At 43.0% G+C, this 25,591-nt stretch overlaps 1 protein-coding gene across 6 annotated transcripts in view; it reads left to right on the forward strand.

Annotated features, from left to right (window-relative positions):
• The window catches only part of HIBCH (3-hydroxyisobutyryl-CoA hydrolase), a 70,449-nt gene that overhangs the window by 11,226 nt on the left and 33,632 nt on the right, over positions 1-25,591 (forward strand). Inside the window, exons 1-6 of one of the 6 annotated variants that reach the window (XM_060281387.2) lie at positions 5,523-5,603; positions 7,414-7,456; positions 8,434-8,574; positions 10,289-10,373; positions 11,553-11,633; positions 14,064-14,116. In XM_060281387.2, coding sequence (XP_060137370.1) covers positions 8,437-8,574; positions 10,289-10,373; positions 11,553-11,633; positions 14,064-14,116 — 357 coding nt within the window. In that variant the 5' untranslated portion in view covers positions 5,523-5,603; positions 7,414-7,456; positions 8,434-8,436. Of the gene's footprint in view, positions 1-5,522; positions 6,356-6,488; positions 6,617-7,413; positions 7,457-8,433; positions 8,575-10,288; positions 10,374-11,552; positions 11,634-14,063; positions 14,117-25,591 lie in introns of those variants that run through there. The other 5 variants (XM_035136099.3, XM_088676178.1, XM_035136124.3 and 2 more) reach the window with 5 other exon arrangements.

Genomic DNA, 25,591 nt, shown 5'->3' on the forward strand with positions numbered 1-25,591 from the left:
AGAGCTTCAGACAAAAAGCATCCTAATTGTTCATCAGTGTGCATTTATGCTTATCGGTGGCCAGCTAATGTCAAGCAAGCCGAGAGAGAAGGGGGGGGGGGTGCTCTGCAGCCTAGAACTGTATGAGTCACAACACGGCAGCGGCTGTTCCGAAATGCTACCAGGCTAAAGTTGGGCAAAGATCCAGGAACAGGATGCTGCAAGGCAGGGCGTGACAGAAATTCTGCCAATCAAAATTAGCAAAAATAAATAAATGTCTGCATACATTTCTTCCCTTATTCAAAAGAATCATTGTTGGGTTTGTTTGTGATTACATTTAGATCCCTCTTTTCCTCCAAGGAGCTCAAAGCTGCATCGGCATTTTATTTTCAGAACTCTGTAAGGTAGATTAGGCAAATAAAGGGAATGTGACTTGCCCAAGGTCACCCAGGGAGCATCATGGCTGGGTGGGGATTTGAACTCTCGTCTCCCAGGTCCGAGTCCAGCGCTCTAACCACTGCACCACACTGGTCTCCCTCACTTGTTCCTTCCTCTCTTCCCAATTCCTGTTTCTGTTGTGTAAGAAGAAAAGAAAAATAAATATATACTGTATATATATTTAAAAATAGTATTAAAAAGGAAGGTTGTATATTGAACTGTTCATCACAAATGTGTAACTATTGTGTAACTGTGTAGCTATGAGCCAGCCCCAGGGCTTGCCGATCGGAAGGTCGGCGGTTCGAATCCCCATGACAGAGTGAGCTCCCATTGCTCTGCTCCAGCTCCTGCCAACCTAGCTGTTCGAAAGCACTCCAGCGCAAGTAGATAAATAGGTACTGCTGTGGCGAGAAGATAAACGGCATTTCCATGCACTCTGGTTTCCGTCACGGTGTTGTGTTGCGCCAGAAGCAGTTTAGTCATGCTGGCCAAATGACCCGGAAAGCTGTCTGTGGACAAACGCCGGCTCCCTTGGCCTGAAAAGCGAGATGAGTGCTGCAACCCCATAGTTGCCTTTGACTGGACTTAACTGTCCAGGGGTCCTTTACCCCAGAGTTGTCCGAAAGTGGACCTAACTGTCAGGGATCCATTTACCTTTTTACCCCCCCCCCCAAAAAAAATTGCACTGCTGACAATATAGGCCAGATCAAGGCTGGGGCAGGAACAGTTGTCTCCACTTTATCAATACATTGTCTAATTTCAGGGTTTTTATACCAGCTACCATGGGAGACTCATTAACAGTAAAATCCTTTTCTGACCCGAGCTTCACCTGCACAACTGATAATCTGAAACTGTGGCACAATGATACCAAACCTACTCTCTTTTCTGTGAGAATGATAAAAGAATGCTAGCAATGGCTGTGTTGAATTCTACCAAAGGGTTTCCAAATGAGCCAGACGGAGGAGCTCTGTTTTTAAGGGAAGAACAAGGTTGCCATCTGGGGTTTTCCCTGAGCATTTCCGAGACATAACAGCTGCTCGAGGTTGTAATCAAGCAGAAGTTTAGGATTTTGGTTCTGGTTTTGATTCTTCTTCCCGGCATGTAGATACTATTTGGAAGGTGCAATTTTTGTGCCCCGGATGGGTAAAATAAATATCAGAACCACATAGCTACGAATTTTTTAAGGGAATAGGACCAGCTGTGTACTGTAGAAGTAATGCGGGATGTTGCCTTGCAGTGTTTTGGTCCTTCAATTTCACAACCTGTTCCAGAGGGAGTCAGTCATTAGGACTTTGTAGGTCCAGCCCCAGGAATTATCTAGTAGGGTGTTGCAGGGTTCAATCTCTCTTATGCTAACTAACATTGGTAGATGAAGTTGCTGGGCTGGATTCTCCAGATGATTGAAGTGTGTCATCATCGATGTTCCAATATAGCACGCCCAACCCTATTAAAAATAAAATAAAAGTTATTTTTCCTATTTTTCAATTTTACAATGTTTCTACAACAAAAATTAAATCTAAACAAAAACCAACCTTCTTTACTAATTCCCTCCCCTCTGCGGTTTTTTATTTACTGCATAACTAATTCCAACCTATTTGTGAATTTAATCTTTTTACTCTCTATAAGTTTTTTTTTTACTGCTTGTGTTTATGTCAATCCTGCCAACGTTTTTGATTGTTTACAATTTGTCTACATACATTAGACAATTTGCCCACCGTCTGTTTAAAAAGGTCTCTCATCTTGAGCTCTTATTCTTCCGGTAAGTTTCAACATCTCTGCATATTCCATCAGTTTTAATTGCCAATCTTCTTTTGTTGGGACTGTTTCTTATTTCCATCTTTGGCATAGAATTCAAATGAGACATTTGATGGTACTTCTCTTGATAAGGCAATATGGGAGTCGTCTATTCTGAACGGCTTATGCTAAGGTTACCAGATGTCCCCGTTTCCCGGGGACAGTCACCGGTCCCCATACAAGATCTATTGAAGTTGAAAAGTGTCCCCGGATTCATTGGGGGAAAAAATATCTGGTCTGGTAACCTTAGATTATGCAGCACTTGAAAGCTTTTCAGTTTAGCTTTTTTCATATATCGGTTTTCAGGGGATGTGTGATTTAGGAGAGCTGCTGGATTCTGATTATGTGCTGTGGACAGGAGTGCTTTTTCCCAGCTCAGGCCGGTATGTTAACTACACTCTTTGCTTTGATAAGAGATCGGCACATCCAATTTTGCCCCCTGAGTTGAAACAGGAATGTGCCCCTCCTGCCACCACCGTCCCACCGCTTACTGGGGTTGTGCGAGAGAGGTCTGCAAGAGCTGCTCCCTCTGGTGCTCTGCCCCATCCCCACCATAAATAGGTCAATAGCTGAAAAGCCTCTTAAAACCCTATTCATGTGTATCATACCTACAACCTATGTCAGCCATTAGCAACAGTTATTAATAGTACATACACAGATGTACTGTATGGTTTTTAAGCTCTGTGTTGAAGCCAGCAGCATTGTACACACTTCATAAAAAGATACATTAATAAAATAAAAGCATTTATGTTCTCCGGTGTATTGTAATCTACGGAAATCCCAGCACTCGTGCATACAAACACACACACACACCTTGTAGGATACCATTTGCATTTAACAGCTGTGTTGCAAGCAGAAATTCAGCAGGTGCAACTTTCTTCATCATTGCAAGATGGGAAAGACCTGCTGTTGAACTTCTGATGCTATGCTACAGTTAAAAAATACAGTATACAGTAGCTTCGGGGGGTGGGGGGAGACGACAGCCCTTTCAGTCTGTCCACGCAACAACTCTGTGACTCAAGTGTTGCACGCACCATCCATGGGCACTGCCAACGGGGCAACAGCCGAGTGGTGCAGCAAATGAACCGCTAGCTTGTATTTTGTTGGTGGTGAGAGAGGTTGGGGGTGACTTAGGGTGTGGTTGGTTGTCTTTGGTTGGCTGTAGTGAGAATTGTTTTTGACAGGAAACCCCACACATTCACTAAGTAGAATAATAGAAGCATAACCCCCCGACCCCACCCAACTTACCATTTTCCCTCTCCCTGTATTTCCCCCTTTTCTTTCTAATGGTTTAAATCAATTCATGAACCAATAACCTCCTTTTTGTAGTTGACCTCCTTTGTAATGCTTTATTTTGAAATCTTTTAAGATAATATTTTAGTTTTCTGTTAATTATATACACTATATTTGACTTTCTTCAGATTGCTTTATTGAGATTCTGTAAGCAGCTTTGAGATTTAAAAAATATAAAGCGATATAGAAATGAAATTATTATTATTAATAATAACTTATACATTGACCACTAATAATGAACCATATGTTGTAGATATTTATTATGCTATTTTTGTGATATACAAATTGTTGTAAGCCAAAAATGGCTTATCTTCTGAGTTAGCCAATAAAACTCAGAGACAAGAGGAGTTAGGAGTCCATTATGTTTATTGCAAAGCAATAAGGTTACAGTCAAATCTTTTTGCAAAACTGCAACCCCGCCCAATGTGGGGCAGAGGAATTTATAACATTTCAAACAAAGGATTTTGATTTAACCAATCACATAAGTCATTACATCATTGTATATTTAATATTCATCATTACCTCATTTCATATTTAATACGCATGTGCAATAAGCATCACTAACTAAACTTTGATTCTCACCGTGATCTGTTACATTGTGAGTTAGTTTACATGCATGGGAACCTGTGTTACGTGTAGATGTAACAATTTATGTTCTAGTTTATGAATTGCTTCTTTGTGATTGACGTATTAGCTGACCTTCTATCCCAGTAGGGACGGCTTCTTGCTGAACCATCAGTTTCTTTAAAGCAACAGGTTACCATAATTCACTAATATAAGCATATTTCAGGATTTATAGGGATTTACATTATCACCTTAATTGGGGCCCTTTGGGCCCCTGCTACAAAATTACACAAGAAAACTTGGCATACTTATCTGTATAACATTATTCTAGTTTATAAACCCCCACCCCCCAAAAAACCTCTAGCACATTTGCAAAGCTAAGCAGGGGCTGATATGGTTTCAAATTGGATGGGAGACTGCATTGTTGAGAAGGTGTACTTAGATGACCCCTGGCTTCCCTTCCAACTCTATAATTCTGGAGGCTGGTGGGGGGCAGGAAGGCAGAGAGTCCTGTGAGGCGGAGAGGGGAACCAGTGGGGAGAAGGGAGACAGTCGTTTATCAGAGAGGCCTCCAGGTGGCGCTAATGCCAAGAAACAAGGAGGCCTCCCAAATCATAGAGAAAGGGAAAGCAGGTGATGGAGAAAAATGTTTCTACTCGCTTCCTCAACAAGTAAGGCATTGTTCCAGTTTCCGGTTTTAGGGAAAACACTTCTGCATGCAGCCGAACTCCTCCGATTTAGGGCGGGGAAGAATAATTGATTCGGAAGGGATCCCCAAAGGCCATCTAGCCCAACCCCCTGCAGTGCAGGAATCGCAACTAAAGAGTGGGCAATGGAATGCTGCAATCTAATGAGTGGGGTGGGGTGTTTTTTGTGGGGAGAGGGGAGGGTTTTGGATGGAAACGCAAACAAACCTCTGTATCCCACCTGTAGTATGAGCAGTGGGCTCCATTGCAGGGCCGTCGTGAGCCTCTGCCTGTCCGCAGCAACGTGGAGGCAACAGCACTGGCCTACACTGAAGGGTTGTTGTTGCGAGCAGTTTCCCGTGCAGTCTTATTAAGCGCAACTGGGTTCAACGGGACCTGGTTCTATGGGAGTGTGTGTGTGTGGGGGGGTTGCAGACAGCCCGACCCCAAACATGTAGTGTATTAAGAATGGAGTACACGGCAGGGTTGTCGTAAACAGTTCCTACAGTCACGGCCAAACTCACTTGCAAAAATATTTAAAGACTTAAAAAAATAAAAAATAAAAATTCGCGCAAAATAAGACCCATTGTCGCTGTCCAGTCGCAGCTACGTCATAAGGTTCTCCCATTGATACTTATGAGCAGCTCTCACGTTCAGGGGTGTGTTGCCAAAGGGAACTCGGAAACGCCGCATCCGGACTATGAGATGCTGTTCTTTCCTTTCACTTGATCTCTTGCTTCCTTTCCTCCACCTGAACCGTTCCCCGGCTTCTCTAGGCCGCGCGAACTCTGTGCTCTTATAAGTTTTCCAGACCGTTGACGAGCTACGACGAGTCAGCTGCGCAGCTAGGTGATGTCATCACCCCGCGCCTTGCCGGCCTCCTCCTCCTCTCCTCATACCCACCGAAGCCAATACGTTAGTGGGCGCGCGCGAGAGAGCGAGCACCGGTGGCGGGATGGGGCTGCCGGCTGTGGCTCCGGTGTTGAGGCGGAGGCTTCACAGGTTAGACGAGGCCGGCGGCCCTGCGAGTGGGGCGAGGGCCGAGAGCGGCGTCGAGAAGCGCAGCCCCGCCTGCCTTTCCTCAGGAGCAGCCTTGAACGCAGTGGGGGCTTACTCCCGAGTAGCGGGTCCTGCTTTGCGCAGCTTTCGCTGTACACTTTGATTTTCGCCGTCCTGGCAGAGGTTATAAACTTCAACCAGGCCATTGGATTACTAAGAGTCCTGTTAAATGTGTTTGAGGGAAGGGTGTGTGTGTATTATTTGTTTTGTTCTTGTACTTTGTTTTTACTACGTATTTTTGTGGTTTTATCCCATGAACCGCCCTGAGATCTTAGAATGAAGGGAACTATACAAATTGAATAAATAACAAACAACAACAACAATAATAAAGGTAAAGGACCCCAGGACGGTTAAGTCTAGTAGTCCAAGGCGACTATGGGGTGTGGTGCTGATCTCTGCTTTCAGGCCGAGGGAGCCGGCGTTTGTCCACAGACAGCTTTCCGGGTCATGTGGGCAGCAGGACTAAACTGCTTCTGGCGCAACAGGACACCATGACGGAAACCAGAGCACACGGAAACTCTGTTTACCTTCCCGCCGCAGCGGTACCTATTTATCTACTTGCACTGGCGTGCTTTTGAACTGCTAGGTTGCCAGGAGCTGGGACAGAGCAACAGGAGCTCACTCTGGTTTACAGTGGACAGTGTTAAGAGCAGGAACTGTTTTCTAGGTCACAAAAGCTGAGAAGGAAACATGGAAGACGGGAACTCGGCAGCTTTGGGTTGCCGAGATTCAGGATCTCTCTTTAAAAGACAGCTTTGTGGTTCATGCCCTTTGTTTTTCGACAAGTGTGTGTGCGGCGACAGGTATTTGCTCTCCTTGTGGTTCCAGCAAGTGTCCCATTGCTGCACGTCAAGGTGATCCAAGGTCAAGGGCGATGCCAGCTCATTGGCTGAATTTAAAGTTGGGGCTTTAAAGAGGGACCAAGTAGCTAAATGAGCCCTTTGAAAAGAAAAAAGTTTGGAGTGCGGGAAGGCTTATCCTGCTATGTGGAATGCTTCCTTCTTGACTGAAAATCATTTCAAATTTATTTTTTGGACATGTTTGTGTTAATGTTAAGGTGTACCTAAAGCACAACATAGGAAAGGTAATGTAGGGAAGATGTATATCCCCCCACCAGAAAGCTGGTCCATTTGTCCTAAAGTTTGCACATGAATGGTGCTTATTCGTTCGTTCATTTGGTATACCACCCTTCATCTGAAGATCACAGGGCAGTTCTCAACATGAAAATACAACATACATAATAAAACAAAAACAAACCAATAGCCCCTCTTCCACAAACACATTTAACAAGCCATAGAATGTTAATCAGCCAACACCTGGTTGAAGAGAAAAGCTTCTGTCTGGCACTTAGAACACAATATAAAATAGATGTGAGGGGAAAACCCATGTTAATAAATATGGAGTACTCTACGCACAAGCCTACAATTCCCAGAGTTTCCTGGGTTGATTCATAAACTACTCTAGAAAGTGTCCCCCCCTGCTGTTTCTGCTTTAAATGTATAGTGTAGGTGTGGCTGACAAAAGCATGTGCTTGATTTGCTTGACATTTTTACATTGGCTGTTGCAAAAGAGATGACTGAACTTGATTTTCTTGTTTCAGATTGAAGCCATTCAACAGGTTACAGGTCATTGTAGAACACTTGGTAAGTATGGAGGTCTCCAGGTTGGGGAGGCTAATGTGGGTTTGGTGATGTTCAATATGTAAACTGTTTTCAGAAAGCCCATGGGGGCTTTTGAAATGTGCACCAGCAACCTCTCCAGAAGGCAAAACCACAAGTTTTAAAGGCAATTTATGATACACCATGCTCACAACTTACACCTTTTATGATACACCTAAAGCCCAAATCTCATTGGGTGTAATGGCTGGTGGGTTTGGCAAAGTCTTTACCTGAATGTCCACCCCATTTTTAATTTTTTTAAAAATTATTTTGCCAAGTGCATAAAGCTGAATGCACACAAGTCAAATGTGCATAAGTTTTGGGCTTCCTGTATACTGTTCATATGGGGGAAAGGCAGGAGACAAGGACTTGTGGGTGTGCATAAGCTCACATGAGCCTAAAGTAGTTTGTTAAATAGGAACATAGGGAGTTGCCTTATACCAAGCCAAACTATTGGTCCATCGAGCTCCGCATTATCTGGCAGTGGCTTTCCAGGGTTTCAGACAGGGAGTCTGTCCCAGCTGGTGGTTCCCAGGATTGAACATGGGACCTTCTGCATGAAAAGCAGATGCTTTGGATTCCAACTCCCATCAGCACCAGCCAGAATGGCCATATAGAATGGGAATAGCAGTAACATCTGGAGAGCCAGTCTCCCCCCCCCCCCACTCTAGAGAATTTGCATGTTGGAACCAACTACCAACTTGCAGATTAGCAGCTTGTTAAAAACCCTTGGGTGGATCTACACACGGGGGGGGGGGGGGGACCCTGCTATAAATAAGTCATAAATTTAATCATAACAAAAGAAAAAAAACCCGCTGTGTAAAAATCACATTGTATTGTTTTGCTCTCTGGTGCCATCTGGTGTTGTGTGTTTATGACACATTCAAAACGTTGTTTTTTGACTAATGTGGCTGAATCCCTTGATTTTTGTTTGTTTGTTTGTTCTTGTGTCAAATATGCAGAGTATGTCCAAGACGGCAGCTTCTTCCTCTGAGGTTCTCTTGGAAAAAAGGGGTTGTGCTGGTGTTATAACCATGAACAGACCCAAGGCTCTGAATGCATTAAATATATCCATGATTCGACAGATATATCCACAACTGAAGGTTGGTGATTTTCTTTTAAATCAGTGCTGTCAGTGTCCCAAGGGCACAGTGTGTGGATTGACAGAGGAGGCCATTCAAGGGCAGCACCTCGAGCAGCCTATAGCCCATCACTTTTTTTCTACACTTCAGCAGCTGAATGTGTGAACTGCCTCTGTTGAAAACCATTGGGTTTGAGGTGGTGCGAAAGTTCTGTATGCAACTTATGATCTGTGATGGCTCATTCACAAACAAAAGCCATGTCTTGTCCTCGCATTCATTCACCGATGAGCACGCATGTGCAAACCAAGCCAAGGGCTCTGGATGAACCAGCAATCAGATTAATTTTATGGCCACCCTTTTGATTTAATTAGGGATGTACTGGGGAGTGGGGAAGTACCTGAAAATGAGAACAGCGGAAATGCTGTTACAGGTACAGCCATACCTCATGTTAATGTTCCGATCTTCTTATGGACTTTCAGCTTATGAACGCGGCAAACCCAGAAGTGTTTACTTCCGGGTTCGCTGCATGCGCAGAAGCGATCTGTGCGCTTTGCACACGCGCAGAAGCGCTCGATCGTGCTGCACATATGTGCAGAAGAGGCACTCTAGTTGCGGATTTTCGGGGTGCAAACGGCACCCTGAAACAGATTAAGTCCGCAACTAGAGGTACCACTGTAGTGGATTTTATCTACGCTCACTGAATAAGTAACAGGCAGTACTGAGACACACGCACCATGTTCATCTTCGCCATATTTACAGAAGAATACTGGTCATCTTAGTGGCAGCAACCGTACCCTGTGGTGTCCCACAGCCAAACTTGTAGCAGCAGAAATCCCTATTTAAATGGTAGAGTAGTAGGAAGGGGAGGCGGAAGCATGGAAGGAGGGCCAAGAAAGGCAGTATTGAAAGCAAGTGAATATTGCTTCAAGGGAGGGAGAAGAATGAGTGTGACCGCTCCCTCTGGAAAAAGGAAATGTCTTGAGGATTCCTGTGCAAGGTGGGAAGTGGTGGGAATGGATATTTCCCCTTGCCATCTGCAGAGTCAACATTATAGGAAAGGGTTCAGGCTGGCTGGGGGTTTGCTTGGCTTTGCAGCTTTCCTTAAGTTAGGCAGGGGGGAAGGGCAGGGGGAGGTGAGATGTGGCTTCCCTGGACTTCCTCTGGAGGAAGGGCAGGCTATAAATCAAATAAACAAACTTCACTGGGATCCTAAGAAGCCAGGGCCTTTTATCACTCTCCTGGACTTCTGTTCAGTCATGGCTCAGTAGGGGGAAGTGCAGTGCATGTGGATTCGGGGTTTCAACAGGTTACTGAGATTCATCCCTAAGGTGTGGCATTGCTGCCGTCTGTATCAAAAGGAGGAAGAGGCACAGAGTAAGCTGGAGAGCTTTTGGGGTTCTCCCCACAACCCTTTTAGTGCTGACTTTGCTCTGAACAAGGGAATGGGTCAAAGGTGGTTGTTCTGTGTTCAAGACGAGAGAGGTGGTATGGAGCCTCCTAGAGCACGTGGCTTTGGCCCAAGGAAATTAGGGTGAAACTATATGATGCCTTGTGTTTCCCTCCCAAATATGTATTGCTACCATACTGATATAAAGCGGGTGGAAGCAGCTTCCAGTGTAGAAGCAGCCAATGAGATAGAAATGCTGAACTGTTCCCAACCCTGCTGTTTTTCCTTAGCCTGGTTCATTTCTGTTATCAGAGCCCATATCCAACATGGATGTTTTATCTTTTGTAGAAATGGGAGAAGGACCCTGACACCTTTTTAATAATAATAAAGGGAGCTGGAGACAAGGCTTTCTGTGCAGGAGGCGATATCAAAGGTAAGGTTTTGAGTATTCAAAAAGTTGAGAGTTCAAAAGTTTCAGTTGTCATTGAGTGCTTAAACTTTCAAAAGCTTTTTGATGATGTCCCTCAGCAAAGACACCTGGGTAGGCTTAGCTGTCACGAGATCAGGGGGTTGTTCTGTTATGGGCCAGGAACTGGTTCAGAAATGGGAAGAAGAGAATAGGAATAAATGGATTGTCCTCCCATTGGAGGGATGGAGTCCCCCGAGGATCAGTGCTGGGCCTGTGCTTTTTAAATTATCTAGAGTTGGGATGAGCATTAAGTTAGCCAAGTTTGCTGCTGATACCAAAATGTTCAGGTTAAAATAAATTGGGAGAAGCTCCAAAAGGATCTTTCTAAACTAGGTTAATGGGCAGTAAAATGCATTTAATTGTCAGCAAGTGTAAAGTAAGGCACATCGTGGCAATGAATTCTAATTTCATGTATATGCTCTCGGAGTCTGAACTGGCAGTGATTGACCAGGAAAAACTGGCCTTGTAGTTGATAGGTCAGTGAAGTTGTCTCCGTTTACAGCGGCTGGGAAAAGATTAATTCCATATTGGTGATCATTAGAAAAGGTACTGAAAATGAAACTGCCCATATAGTAATGCTGTTATGCAGACTTGTGGGGCGACTGCACTTGGAATACTCTGTACAGTTCTGGTTGCCTTGCCTCAAAAAGGATATTGTAGTTCTGGAATAGTTTCAGGAAAGGGCAACCAAAATGATCAAGGGGTGGAGACTCTCTTGTAGGGAAAGGTTTTTTGTAGGGAAAGGGCATTTTTTTGGGGGGGGGTTAGTTAACAAAAAAGGAGAGCAGAGGGAGACATGACAGAGGTGTATAAGATTATCTGTGGTGTGGAGAAAGTGAACAGAGAGAGGGTATTATTATTATTATTATTATTATTATTATTATTATTATTATTATTATTATTATTCCCCTGTCATAATTCTAGAATCTGGTGCCATTTGATGAAGCTGAATGTTGGGAGATTCAGGACAGACAAAAGAAAGTGCTTCTTTACATAGCACCTAGTTAAATTGCAGAATTTGGATGACCACCAACTTGGATTGCATATATTGTGGTCATGAAAGTTTGCTGCAGTCACATTTCTTGGTATTCCAGACAGTTAAATGTTTTGGTAGCTAAATATGACACTTGTTTTGTTTCCTAGCTATTGCTGAAGCAGGAAGAGCGGGAGAAGCGCTGCCACAATATTTCTTCAGAGAAGAGTACGCCTTGAACAATGCTGTCGGTGTGTATACCAGTAATTTAAAAGTACAGGCTTAATTTGAGTAAGCGTAGAATCATAGAGTTGGAAGAGCCTGAGGATCATCTTGTTCAACCCCCTTGCCATGCAGGAATATGCAGCTGTCCCATATGGAGATCGAATCTGCAACCTTGGCATTATCAACACCACACTCAAACCAACTGAGCCAAGCATAACCCTTCCCTACCCCGCATTTTCACTAGTATTTCAATAGTATTATCTGTTTACACCAATACTCCACGGTGTTTCTTTTATACACTTTTATACACAGTGTATTCACTTTTATATACACTGGAAGGAACCTTTTTCGGTCTGAGGGCTGCATTCCTTTCTTAACAACTTTCCAAGGTCTACGTTTCGGGTTGGTGAGGCTAGAAGCAAAAGTAGGTGGAGCAGCACACGTACATTTTTCGTCTTGTGCAGTAGGCTAGCTTCTCACATGCTCACACACTCCCCACTAGCCTTTATCCTGAGAAACAAGAGGTGTTGTTGTTTGAGAACAATAGCACTCTGGGAGCGAAGCACAGCGGGTGAGGAGATGTGGCCTGGTGAGAGATACAAGAAGCTTGGGCTCTCATTGGACCCTTGACCCTGAGCTTCCCCACATCTGATCTATTATGCTGCTATATTCTGTGGAATGCTTTGGTAGATCTTCCTGGCGTCTAGTTTCAGATAATCTTTGTGCCAGGCAAATAACTTCCTATTACTCAGGCTCACCTCTAAGCCCTCCTTAATCCAGACATGCCCAAAGTCCGTTTTGGGGGCCTAATCCAGTACCCCGGCCGGTTTTATCCGGCCCCTGTGGTAGTTTATTTATTGGGGTAAAATCGTAATAAAAGTTCAACTTCAATCCTAAAAGAAGCTCAACAACTTTGGGGTAAAATTGTAAAAAAGAAAAAGAAAAAAAGGTTGGCCCTCATTCATGTTCACTTCATCAAATCTAGCCCTCTTTGAAAAAAGTTTGGGCACCCCTGTTTAATCAATTGGTCCGTCCCCCCCCGGCATCCCATCCCTGGTACTGCTAGGGTTTTTTTTGCTTTGGTTTTACTGTTCTCTTCTTCATTCCTTATTTTATCATTGTTGTGAGCTGCCCTGTGTGGTTTTTTTGAACTGAATGGCGGCATAAGAATGTTTCAAATATCCAAATCTTATATTCAGAAAGAGAGGAGGCACCACAGCACTTTAAAGCATGGATGGGGAATCTCAGGCTAAATGCAGCCCTCCATATCTCTCTGTGTGGCCCTCTGAAGTCTCCCCCGGCCACCCCCTTCACTGGTCCTGCTTCCCACCCTGAATGTTTTTGCCCGAGTGCAGTGTGTCTCCCAACTCTGATAATGCCTCTTGCGACTTGGATGGATGATAGAGAGGGGCTTGTGTAGAAATAATCATAGTGTACTAGGGTAAAATTTGCATTTGTTGCTCCACCCACTTGCCTAGCCATACCCACCAATGACTTGTTGCACCTGGAAAGGGTGCTTTGAAGGGAATGCAGTGATCAGTGCTCAGACTGAAAAAGGATCCCTGCACCTACTTTAAAGGTTAACAGATTTATTACAGCATATGCTTTTGTCTGCTGATCTTTAAGGTGCCGTAAAACTCTTGGCTCTCTTTGCTGCAATGGACTAACTTGGCTAATCTCAGAATTCAGAGTGGCATAATTATAATTTGGTCAACAATTTGAATATTCAAGTTAAATTATCAGGCTTCACAAGCTCTTTCCTTGCAGAAGTGTGCTTTATGCGGTTTTAAACATGTAAATGTACTTTCATTTCACTTTTAATTTGTATACCACCTTCCTATATTATCAATATAGGTTTACAAGCTGAAGAAACAACAAGATAGACAGAAAAGATCACACAACTAATAACAATCTGATCCAATACCAAAAAAGCCAGTATAAAAACATAACTTTAAAATAAACAACTTGTATCAAATAAAGCAATATTCAATAATCCATTAGAATGTAATAGTAAACGGTAAAATTAAATATCAGAAAATGATAATGAAACAGTTTATACTTAACGGTTACAATAAATAATTACTAAACTGTAATCAATAAAAATAACAGCAAGTCACAATGCATAAAATACCACAAAACATACCAAAACACATGAAAAGATCAATTGAGAACAAGGACACACAACATATATATATATATTTTAAAAATATATCCCTGAACTCCTCTCTTCACATCTGTTTCTGCTATTCTTAAAATCATGGTCTGGGGTGTGGCAAGGCAGGTGAAAAAGCTATTGCCTGATGGCCAACACAGAGTCTCTCTGCCCTCACACTTCTTCACCAGGAAACATCTCTCTTATGAAGACTCCACCTGGGGCAAGGCAGGTGGATAAAGCCATTGCCTGGTGGCTAGCACAAAGTCTCTCCTCACGAAATGTGTTTTTTCCTTCCTGACAGGCACCTGCCAGAAGCCATACGTGGCACTTATTGATGGAATTACAATGGGAGGTGTAAGTAGAAATATTTTCTAAGGCAGTTGGCTTGGCTTGTGCTTTCATTCTGTTTTAAAGTCGCCAGTGAAGTGACTATAGGGGTTTCGAAGAGAGATGTGTGAGAATAACATTGACCAGGGATAGTTCAGTCGGTAGAGCACAAGACTCTTAATCTTGGGGTTGTGGGTTTGAGCCCCACATTGGGCAAAAGATTCCTGCATTGCAGGGGGTTGGACTGGAGACCCTTGGTGTCCCTTCCAACTCTACAATTCTTATTTTCCAAGGGCAGTTTTCAGTCTTAGAACATTTACAACATCCCACTCCCTATGAGCTGAAAGAAAAGCACTTTTTTGTTGAGAACAGTGGTAGCACCAGAAAAAGGGGGCACAGAAGGAGCAAAGTATAATTCTTGGTGGGTGAGCTGTGTCACACACAGTAAAAACTCGAAGCCAATGTTAATGGTAGGAGTCCAGCAATTGGGGGGGGGAGGGAAGCTCCTTTTGGGGGGGGGTGCTTGTTCACCTCCTTTGGCGCTGTGCATGACTGAGAAGCATCTCTATGCAGACTTGGGGATGCGTGTGTGGGCTTAAGGGTAAGCGAAGATGAAGATATTTGGCTAGGACTGATGGGAGTTGAAGTGGAGTTGGTTCACATGTAGCTTGTAGCCATCAAGTGTCAAGTAATGTGTGAACTCACCCTTGGTTTCAAGGATGTTTGTGTGCCCAAGAAATAGTAAGTTTTGTATACTGTTGAGCAATGCAAAACAATTTAGCACATTTGTGGAAGTTATGCTATGTATTTGTTTCAGAATCCACTTCATAGTTTGTGTGACGTTGATTTTTTTCCTTCTGTGTTGGTGTTCCTTGACTCGCATTTAGATTGGACCTTGAAATGTAGTTGTTGACAGTAACTGCTGAATTAAAGCCAAAGCTGCTTATCAAACATATAGATTGTGTTAGTTTATACTTTACACATATTTAAGAATATTTGTGATGTGATTCTCATTGTGAAGATATGTATATTAAGGATCCTGACATATCACATATAGTGTATCCATTACAGAATTCTGTACATTAAATATTTTGGTTATCTGCGAAAGCCAGACAACACCAAAAAGTTATAAAGTACTCATTGCAAATGCACAAACTACTGGGTTTGATCCAATTGTGCTTTTTTATCCATTGTGGCTTTTGATTCTGTGGATACCTCTGCTATTGGAAGAAGCAGGGAGATGGTTTTTGATTATTTGCTCTTTCTCCCTGTAGTTCCCATCTGCCCTCCCCATCTTCAGGGGGTTGTGGGGACAGAACAGTAGTGCAGAGGGAAGGATGGAAACTGGCAAAATTTCATCCTCTCCCCTTCAGTTAGTGAAGATTTCTGATGGATCAAAGACGCTGTTATGCAAATAAAAGGTGTCCTTCCATTTGCCAAAGTGCACCACTGAATACAGCCCAGTATATCTGAATTTAAAAACAAATATGTCACATTTATAACTCCTAATGCTTAAGGGTCTCGCATATCTAAAGTGCATCATGGAATATTAGATGATTTAATCGTCATTTTCCTCAGTTATTGAATCAGTCCTGCAGATGTTTCCTTGTTTATACCGTCTGTCTTTGGATGACATATGCCAGAATGGAAGTGAGGCAGAAAAAGGCAAACATCTGTCAAGATAAAATATTGTGAGGTACGAAAGGATGGAAAACAGACTACTTCCACTTAAGTGAGGCATCAGGGTGCTTTTAAGAACATTGCATTAGCTTAGAGGCCATGGTTTCATCAGAATTCACGTGTACATGGAATTAATGGAGGTTTGAATATCTGGTGGCCTAATGTGACCTCCTGCAAATATTTATTAAGTTGGTTTTTAGGGTGTTTTTTTAAAGCTGGTGTGCCATAAAGTCATTAGTGACTTTTGGTTTATGCTAGCATTTTGTAAGCAAAGTGCAGGGAAGTGAGTGTAGCTTGGGTATCTTTATCTTTTTGTACAGTTTGGGGATTTCTGAGAATATTTCTTCTTCAAATATTCCAGTGTCTGCTTTTCAACAGTGAGAATGGTCTGTTATCACTGCTGAATATAATAAGTGGTTAATTGCATCCTTCTGCGATCCAGAGCAAACGTTTGAAGTGTTTGATGCTTTAAAAATCCTTTCTAGAATGTGTGTGTCCTAATTTTGCAGAGGGTTATATTAAACGTTACTCTATTCCCCCCCCCAATTTCTAAATTGATCTAAAAAGCAACATAAATCTGTTAACAAGCTTAGTACTCTTCATGCTATGCAGTAAAAGCTATATATTAAAGAGGGTCCTTTAAGGAACATTTCAGAGCATTGATTTTTGAGCAAAATTATAAGAGGTTTCTGGTTTCTACATGTGGTTTCTTCTATTGATGGAAAGAGTGGATTGTCCTACGAACCAGTAATTGGACTTGGCTCCTCTTGAGAATAATAAAAGCATATCGTTCATTTGTAAAAAGTGCGAAGTCATTTCAGAGGCTGCTTGACATGTGCACCCATTTTGCTGCATTTCAAAATGCCTTCATAAAAGATGTTTCTGGAGTTTGTGGAAGATACTTTTTACACCCACATCTAAAAAATGGTTCATCGGGGGTTGGCATGGTGTGAAAGGGGGATGACCTGTAAGCCTGCTAACGTGGGTGGTATTCAGCTACCGGTAAACAGGCCCACTAGTGCAAGGATGTTCTATGCACAGGGCTAGGGGAACCCCTGGACGATATTTAGGATGACACAGGGAGAGGAGTGGCTAGGAAAGTTGCATTACACAGCTAAGCATCCTAGCAGTAGTGGAACTGTTTAACTAGATAGCATCCTTTGGTCATATCTACATCATACATTTGAAGCTCGTTACTTCCCCCAGAGAATTCTAGCCCTGTAAGGCATAAACTACAGTTCCCAGGATTCTTGGGTTTTTTGTGGTTTTTTATTTTTTGGGGGGAGGTCACATGCTTTAAATGCATGATACGAATGTGACCATAGACCCAAATTGCCCTTCTCCTGTAGGCCTCATTACTTCTACCATGTGAATGTCTCTGTTTTTCCTGGCTCCACAAAAATAGCAGCCTCAACTTCTCAACTAAAATTGGAGTGTTTCTGGGAGGGATCCACCTAATGAATCCCAAGCTGTGAACAAAGGCTCCCACTCGTACAGCAGGGCTTCCTCCCTGTACCCCCAAAATGGGTTTGGTTGGGGGGGGCAGGAGAGCAGCATGTGGGGAGATGAGGTTGGATCATTCTATCTGGCATTTGGGATGCTTGTGCTCGCCTTTTAGTGCAACCCTCTATTCTTACAGAATTTTAAAGTTGGAAGGGATCTTGAGGGTCATCTAGTCCAATCCCCTAGGAATCTTTTGCCCAACACAGGGCTAAAATTTGCAACCCTGACATTAAGAGTCTGTCTCATGCTCTACAGGCTATACCTTCGCCTGTGCACTGGTCTGCCTCCACTTTTGTGTGCTTCTGCACATGCCTCTGGCTGCAAAGAGGCCAATATCAGAACAAACTCATTGGAAGATGTAATGTGATTCTTCTGTCTGTTGGATTTGAATACTCCAGTTTATCCCAGTGCGGAGACTCAACTAAACTGCCTGTGTCTGAGGAGGCTGATTGAAAAGAATGAAGATCAGAGAACCATGTGAAGATGCAGCAGAGAGCTGGCTCCATGGGTGGGAGCCTTTAATTCAGGCATAGGCAAACTTGGCCCTCCAGATGTTTTGGGACTACAACTCCCATCATCCCTGACCACTGGTCCTGTTAGCTAGGGATGATGGGAGTTGTAGTCCCAAAACTAATGGAGGGCTGAGTTTGCCCATGCCTGCTTTAATTATTGACACGTGAACAGTTCTCCCTTACAACAATTAGCATACCCTGGTTTGCAGTTTGGGGGAGACAGCTTTACAGGTTATGAATCTAAATCGGCTGGGGAACCTTTTGGGCTTTCACATGTTCTTAGACTCCAACTCCCATCAACCCTAGTCAACATGACTAGCGTTCTGGGATGATGGTAGTTGTAATCAGACAACATCTGCAGGGCAACTGGTTTCCCACCCCTGACCCTGAGTAGAGGAGAGTGAGAGCAGCTGTGTACCATTGAATCATAAGCAAAGTGAACCAAAAAGCTAGTTTTTTGTAGGTTTATTTTTTAAGCTTTGTAGGTCATTGACAGCCTTATGGTTGAACTTGGATTGGGTATTGACATACTGGCTTTAGCCATGTATCCCTTTTCTCCATCTCTTTTCCAACAGTGGTCTCGGGCAGAATGCTGTTCCCTCAGTCCTGTTTCCCCCACCTTCAAATTGTGGTGGGGAAAGAAGGATGTTGAAAGTAGGAATGAAAGGATGTTAGTGGTTGTTCTGCAGAGAGGATTTTGCACACTTTAGTGTTACAGTGAATATAGGTATTAATGCATTCAGAGCTGAGTAATGTACAATTAGCAAAGTTCTCCTTTGTTGTGCTAAGTGAATTCATTTCACAGTTTTCTAGATCTGTGAATGTAACTGTGCAGTTGTTGTGATCATGACATACAGGTAAATGCAGTTTAGCATCTTTTGATGAGCACTTAGCTGAATGTTCCTGCTGGTATTATCTGTCAGCAGCTAGGAGCTGCAATGCTAATGATACAGTTGTTGCCTGCACATTTCAGTAAACGGCTACTGACACAAATTATACCATTTAACTGGGTCTTTCTAGACTTGGTAAAACACTCAGCCTGTGTGCAGTTGATCTTTTACTGATGCACTTGACAATGGTAAGAAATTAGGGTCAATATGGAGCAGACATTTTAACTTGTTGGAATTTTCTGCAGATCCTCAATTATATGCACGTTGTGGAACTCTGGATATCCTTAGTAGCATTCGATACTCTGGTTCCACAGCTTGAGCCAGAACCCAGTATGCTACTAGGAAGATGTGCATAGGAGGAAGCTGAGGAGGACCTTGCTCAGCCTGCTTTTTACAGGGAGCTGGCTTGATCTGATGCTCCCAAGAATTTGTGCAGATCAGAACGCAACTCCTTGATGGATCACACATTTCTCAGGATCCTGTGACGTTGTTTTGATGTGGAAAAGCAAATACTGTACAAAAAATACGTGGTTTACAGGAAAGTGCATTGAAAAGCATTGAGAAGTGCATATTTTATGTAAAAAGTGCAAATAAAATAAGTACAGTTTAAAGGGGGACTTTATTATGCTTAAAAAGAAAAGGCACCATACTGTCTGGAGCAGACATACAGCTGAGTGTGAATGAAGCCAAAACTGAATCAGGCAGCTCAGTTTCAGCCCTACTCCAAAGTAAGGTCATAGGATCATGGAATGCTTCCCATGCCAAGTCTAGTCACGGGTCAGTATTGTCTGTTCAGCCTTCTCAACCTGATGCCCTTCAGACAATTATGGGAGGATAGCTCAGCTGGTTAGAGCGTGGTGCGGATGACGCCAAGGTTGCAGGTGCAATTCCTGTATGGCACAGCTGCATATTCCTGCATTGCAAGGGGGCTGACTAGATCAGCGTTTCTCAACCGCTGTTCCGCGGCACACTAGTGTGCCGCGAGACGCTGGCTGGTGTGCCGCGACGTGCGGCGACGAGAAGGGCGATTTGCATTGTCACGTGCCTGGCGGCCGCCAATAAACTACACTAACCCGCCGGAAAGGAAGCCGGCCGGGTCACGACGCGGGGCGAGCGCAGCTCTCAACAGCCACCACCACGGCCTCGGACGTGAGAGGCGGCCGGCGGGTGCTGCTGCTGCTGCTGTTTGTCTCACTCTCGCTGCTCTTGCTGGCGGAGCCCGGGGCTTGATCGGCGCGAGGCCACGGGCTGACAAGCAGAACAGCCTCTGGAGGGCAGCCAGCAGCGTCTACGAGGGAGTGAGCGGCCTCTTCGGCGAGGAGCACGTGCTGGCAGAGAAATCAGCGGCTTGTGAAGCCTTATTACAGGAGATTGCAACCAACACAGCAATTGGCAAGTGTTTCTTACAGTCATAATTCACTGAGATTTAGGACTTACCCCACAAACTAAACTGGGCTCTCTCTCTCTCTCTCTCTCTCTCTCTCTCTCTCTCTCTCTCTCTCTCTCTCTCTCTCTCTCTCTAGTCAATATAGGCACAGAGTTAAAAATTGTAACTTTTTTAATGGTGGTGTGCCTCGTGATTTTTTTCATGGAACAAGTGTGCCTTGGCCCAAAAAAGGTTGAGAAACACTGGACTAGATGATCCTCAGGGTTCCTTCCAACTCTATAATTCTATGATTTTGTACTATAGCTGCCATCATTCCATGCTGGCTAGGGATGACAGGACTTGTAGTTCAAAACAGTTGGAGGGAGCCAGGTTGAAGAAGGCTTCCATTGAATGGCCGTGGGAACTGCAGTTCACTTTTGCACATAAAGCTTGAATATTGTAGAGAGATCCTACAATCATTGGTGGTACTTATAATGCGTAGAAAATGGTGAATGCATAATTCATTGGTTTATCAGCCCTCCAGCAGGTAGTATGTATGGCGCTGGTTTGCTCTTCAGTGAAGCTCTAAACTAAGCATCCAATAGATGGGGGTGTAGAGCTTCTCTTTTATGTCCTTCGAAAGCACAGTTCTTTCAGTGGCATGCAGTTTCTCCTTTGAATACCGTTTTGTTTGTGTAATGGCTTCAGAACAAGTTGTTCAGTTCATAAGGAGAAGGGGGGGGGAAATGAGTTCACACAATACACTTGAACTTTAAAAGGACTGGCACAGATTATGGTGACCTGTCCCAGTACCACTAGGCATAATGGCGGTTTGGCGCTGCTAGCAAGGCAATTTGAGGGTTGAAAGTCCATAATGCAGACATGTCTGGAGCACAAGTTCATTTTCTACATGCTGAATGATTTGTTTAAGCTTTTCTCTTTGGAAAACCATTCTGTCTCTAATCCAGTCCTGCAGTGGCTTGTTTAATAGAAAATGGGGGGGGGGGCATTAGCAGCCTCAGTTTCCCCCAGTGCTCCCTTTAGCCATGAGAAAACTGTCTAGAACTCGGTACTGAAAAAAGTGTCACATAATTCTAGAGCTGCAGACTTTGTTCTCGATTTTGATGGCTTGAAAGACAGACTCCAAATTAAAGCTGTATTTTAAAGCAGGTTTGGAGAATGCTTCCTTTGGCAGGCTGTAGGGCAGCCTGCTGCAGCTTAAGTAACGAAGATTAGTTTATAAGAATATTGACATTTGCATTTCACTGGAAGAGTGACACAGACCCTTTGAAAATGCTGAATGTTTACTGATCGCAGAGGTCCAGTTTTATGCTGCTTTGAAGTACTACATTAAGTTCACGCAAGTTGCAATTGCCCCAGTCGCTCAGAAGTTGGCAAAAAAGCAACTTTGAAGCCAAGGTTGTCTACGCCCCTTTTGGAAGGGGAAAGCCTTTCACTGTGTTTAACAGGTCAAAGTTCTGCTTGTCATTCCAGCTAGGTGTGATGTAAAGTGGAAATGTTTTTAAGCTGAACTGAAGGGATCAGGAACTTCTCTATCTGTGGAACAATGTGAGTTATCTCCACAGGTTTATGGCTTAGTATAAACATAGCATACATTCTATCGTCAGGCCAACAGCGAGTGAATCAAAAGCAGAAAGACTTTTCCACATGACTGTACAAAGCACTCTAATGTGGGAGTCAATGGTTTTGCTAGGGAACATGGAGGCAGTTCTTTGAAATTAAAAATAAGAAATGAAACCATCAAAGAATGATGGGCAAAAAGGTAGCCTTTCTAGTGTGCCATTTATTTTTCTTAATCGGAGGTGTGTTCCAGTGCTGGAGACACAAAATTTTCATGAAGCAGTTAAAAGGTGGTGGTGGTGTGTGTGTGTATGTGTTTGTGTTTTCTGTTACTTCTCATTTTTCTTGCCATGTGTCAAATCCATTCCGTGCCTGTAATACTTAGTGCAGCTACAATCTGCACAGCAGCTGTAATAGAAACAAGTTTCATTTGCCTGCAGGGGAAATGGAAATTTCCCTGGTATAGAATGTTCTTGGGAAAATGTGACATCCCTCACTCGGAAGGGGAGACGGCTGCATTTTGTCCAACAGATGAGTAGCATCTTGTGTGCTTAGGAGGAGGTGGAGCCAGAGGGCTTTGCAGATATTGGAGGTGGGTTGCTCCTCTGGAGTTGGAGATATGAAGCCTGGGTGTCTCTGCCCAACCCAGGAAGAGTTGAAAACTCAGGCTCTAAAGCCTGGGAGATTGATGATAGCACGTTTGCTGTGAGGAGGGAGTATCTCTGCTAGTCTCTGTCCCATTGATAATGCTGTAGCAAAATCTAAGTTACGCCTACTTTTGCTTTGAATATGTAATATTGCCCCCAAATGAATAGATTAGAGCCAGTGTTGGGTGTTTCCTTGAAAACTCAGTGTAATTGGGGCATCTAAACCATCTAAGGTAAGACAAAAATGCATTTTTGTCTTACAGGAAGCATCTTACTGCTCTCTGACTTCAGAAGGCAAATCTGTTGGCCTACAAACCTTGGTGTAACACCTGCTGCGTATTATTAGTTGTAGATAATAGAACACAGGAAGATTTCAGAGAAGCAAACAACAAAATCAAACCCCGACTGTGGTCCTTTGACTTCTGGCAAATGTACTGCTGGGAGACCTTGGAAGTTGCAAAATCTTTTTAAAAAATATTTCACCGTCTTTGTCAAGTATGTAATGAAACGTCACTCCTGAAAGATTTATTACTGGAAAGTATTTAGTAACCAAATGGTAGAGTTTTTTTAAAAGGGAAAAACAAACATTCTAACATGGGAGGCTGTTTGTAAAACAAGGAGCTAGTTCCCAAAAGGTAGAATCTCCAAACTGTCATAAATTGGTTATTGGGAAAATGCAGCTGTAGAGACTGTCTGAACATGTTATACATGTAAGAAGTACTAGTTTGATCTCCAGCATCATCTGACAGTAAGGGAACATGGATGACTTACGATGAGATAGGATGGTTGGCATTCCCCCCCCGCCCCACCCCATTAAGAAAGGCACAATTACGAAAACGGCCAATGTATTTAATTGGCCCTTAATTTTCTTCATTAAAAAAAAAAACACTGCCTCAGACGGTTGATGTGTCTTGGAGGATTTTACTATCTTCTTCAAGACTCCAGTACTGATGTTTAGGATTTATTTGATGAACTGTCCCTTTCTGGTATACCCTTGCATATTGATCTATAGATGACTTCTTACTAGGAAAAATGCTATTGAGCTGCTGCTGGGTTTCTACAATCTCTGTTCTTGAGTTTCTGGTATTGATTGTGGTTTCCTACTTCACAGAGGCAACGAGCAGAATTTTAATCACCTGCAGTTTTGTTTTGTTTTTTGGCAAGAGTATTGTTTTTTGGCAAGAGTATTTTCATTCGCTTACTAGAATGTAGTTTGTTTAGGTTCAGTTTAGGTATGAGGAAGCCCATGTAGGAGTACCTTAAGGTTATAGGTATAAAAAGTAATCTTCCATCACCCCCTTCGCCTAGATCCTTCCCGTTGCTATCTTCCAATATTGAGCTTTGCCATGTATTTCAGAACAAATTCTCTGCATCTAATTTAGGGCAGTGGCAAATGATTTTTTCCCACCTTATGTTCCAAATAAGATGATGTATGAATTCCCAGTTTATCAAGACAGCTACTAGCAAGTTCTTGAGTCTCGTTTTGCATACGAATGACCTCATTCTGGGATCATATGAAGTCCTTTATGAATGATAAAATATTTAGAATGGGTTGGCTAAGTTTGCAAAGTAATAACCTGTCATGCTGCTGATTTCTGCTCCTGTAAACAATAAATGTTTCACAGGTTATTGATAATATATTGCTAGGAAAATACATTCCTGGACAATGAGGTCTCATTTGCTCCCATTCTATCATTTCTAAGGGTTTATAAAGTTTTTTTTTAAAAAAATCATTTTTATTAATTTTCCAATAAAAACAGCCAGTTAACATATCCATAATCCTAATCCAATTAAAAACAATAAACTAAAATTATAAAAACCAAATCACAGTCCTAATTATTAATTTTTTCCGGGTTCCCCATAGTCTGGACCTCTTGAAGTATACTGTATCTCCAATATCTTCGTTCCTGCCTTCCTCTTGTTGTTTTCATATTTACGCATTCTGATCTTAACGCTTTAAAATTCTCCGTCCCTGGCTATGCGATTCTCAATCATGTTAGAAATCATATAGCCTTTCATCCATTGAATACAGCTTTATGTATGTATTTTTCCAACTGTCTATTTGCCAGCGCAGCTTTTCCTGACTTCATTCCAATCTTCCAATCTGGGCTGTTGTCCAAGTCTATCGTTTAGAGTTTAATGACGCAGCAACTCCCATGTTAAGTTTCTCCAATCCGGGCTGTTGTCCAAGCTTGTCATTCGATGTTACACATACTCTTTGCAATATTGCAATGTAAATGAACTGTATTCCAAAGATATAAGTCATTTGGCGATTGATCAGCTTTCAGAGACCACACAATCCCCCCTTCTGGGCCCTAGAAGGGGGGCTGCTAGACATCCATTTAGCCTTCTCTCTCGCTCATAATGAAGAAATTCTGCAAACAGATGCATTGTATGTTATCCCAAATTATTGTCTCAAGCCACTACAAAGTCAGCCATCAAGCATCTCCCACTTCCCTAGAAAAAGGGAGGAACTCTCATTTTTCTGTGCTGCATCATATTAACAAGTGCCATCTTGTTTCTTCTTTTAACTTTATCAAGTCTTTCAAGTCTAAGCAAAGCTGCGCAATTGAATACTTAATTATAAATAAAAGTCCATCTGTACTTTTCAAAAAATTAGGTTTCTTCATGAGGCTTGGCATAGAAGAACAGTTGTAGGTATTGAGAAGAGAAAAAGAACGTACCAGTCACCTCCGTAATCCAAACACCATGATGAGAATCTCTTTGACGTCCGAGCTTAAACACCAGGGACTGTGCCATTCTGCAGGTTTTATCTCAGTCATCTTTGGTCCAGACTCTGTCTGTTTATTGTCCAAATCTAATTTATCAAACAGATATTTCCAGCTATGAGAGTGCCTTTGGAGAGTGCCAGCCGTCTCGTGCTCTAGGACCCAGTGTCCTGCCGCTTGCACCTTGATGCAAGCTGACAATCTGAGACAACCTGCGGGTCTACTAGACAGTCCTCCCCCACCCTGGGGAGTCTGCCACGGCTAATTACCCCCATATCAGCCCTGAATCACTGGCATGGCTGAGGTCTGATCGTATGGGAGTCAGCCATTTCTCACCGCTGGGAACAGGAAGTGGGTTTATAATGTGATTTTGAAACAATTCTGAATAAACAGTGTTCAGAGGTATGCTCCATAAATTTCTGTTTCTGAGAAACGATTGGCAGACAGGTTATCAAAATGGGAAACTTACTGAACCTTATGTTTAACAATAATTCTTAAACTTTTAGGAGGCTTCAGAAAAATGTCAGAATTTCTTGGTAAGGCTAATCATGTCCCTTGAATAAAGAAGCAAATTCCTCCATAATTTCCCTCATC

The sequence above is a fragment of the Zootoca vivipara genome, chromosome 1, assembly GCF_965207765.1.
Source record: "Zootoca vivipara chromosome 1, rZooViv2.hap1.1, whole genome shotgun sequence".
Classification (NCBI taxonomy): Eukaryota; Metazoa; Chordata; class Lepidosauria; order Squamata; family Lacertidae; genus Zootoca; species Zootoca vivipara.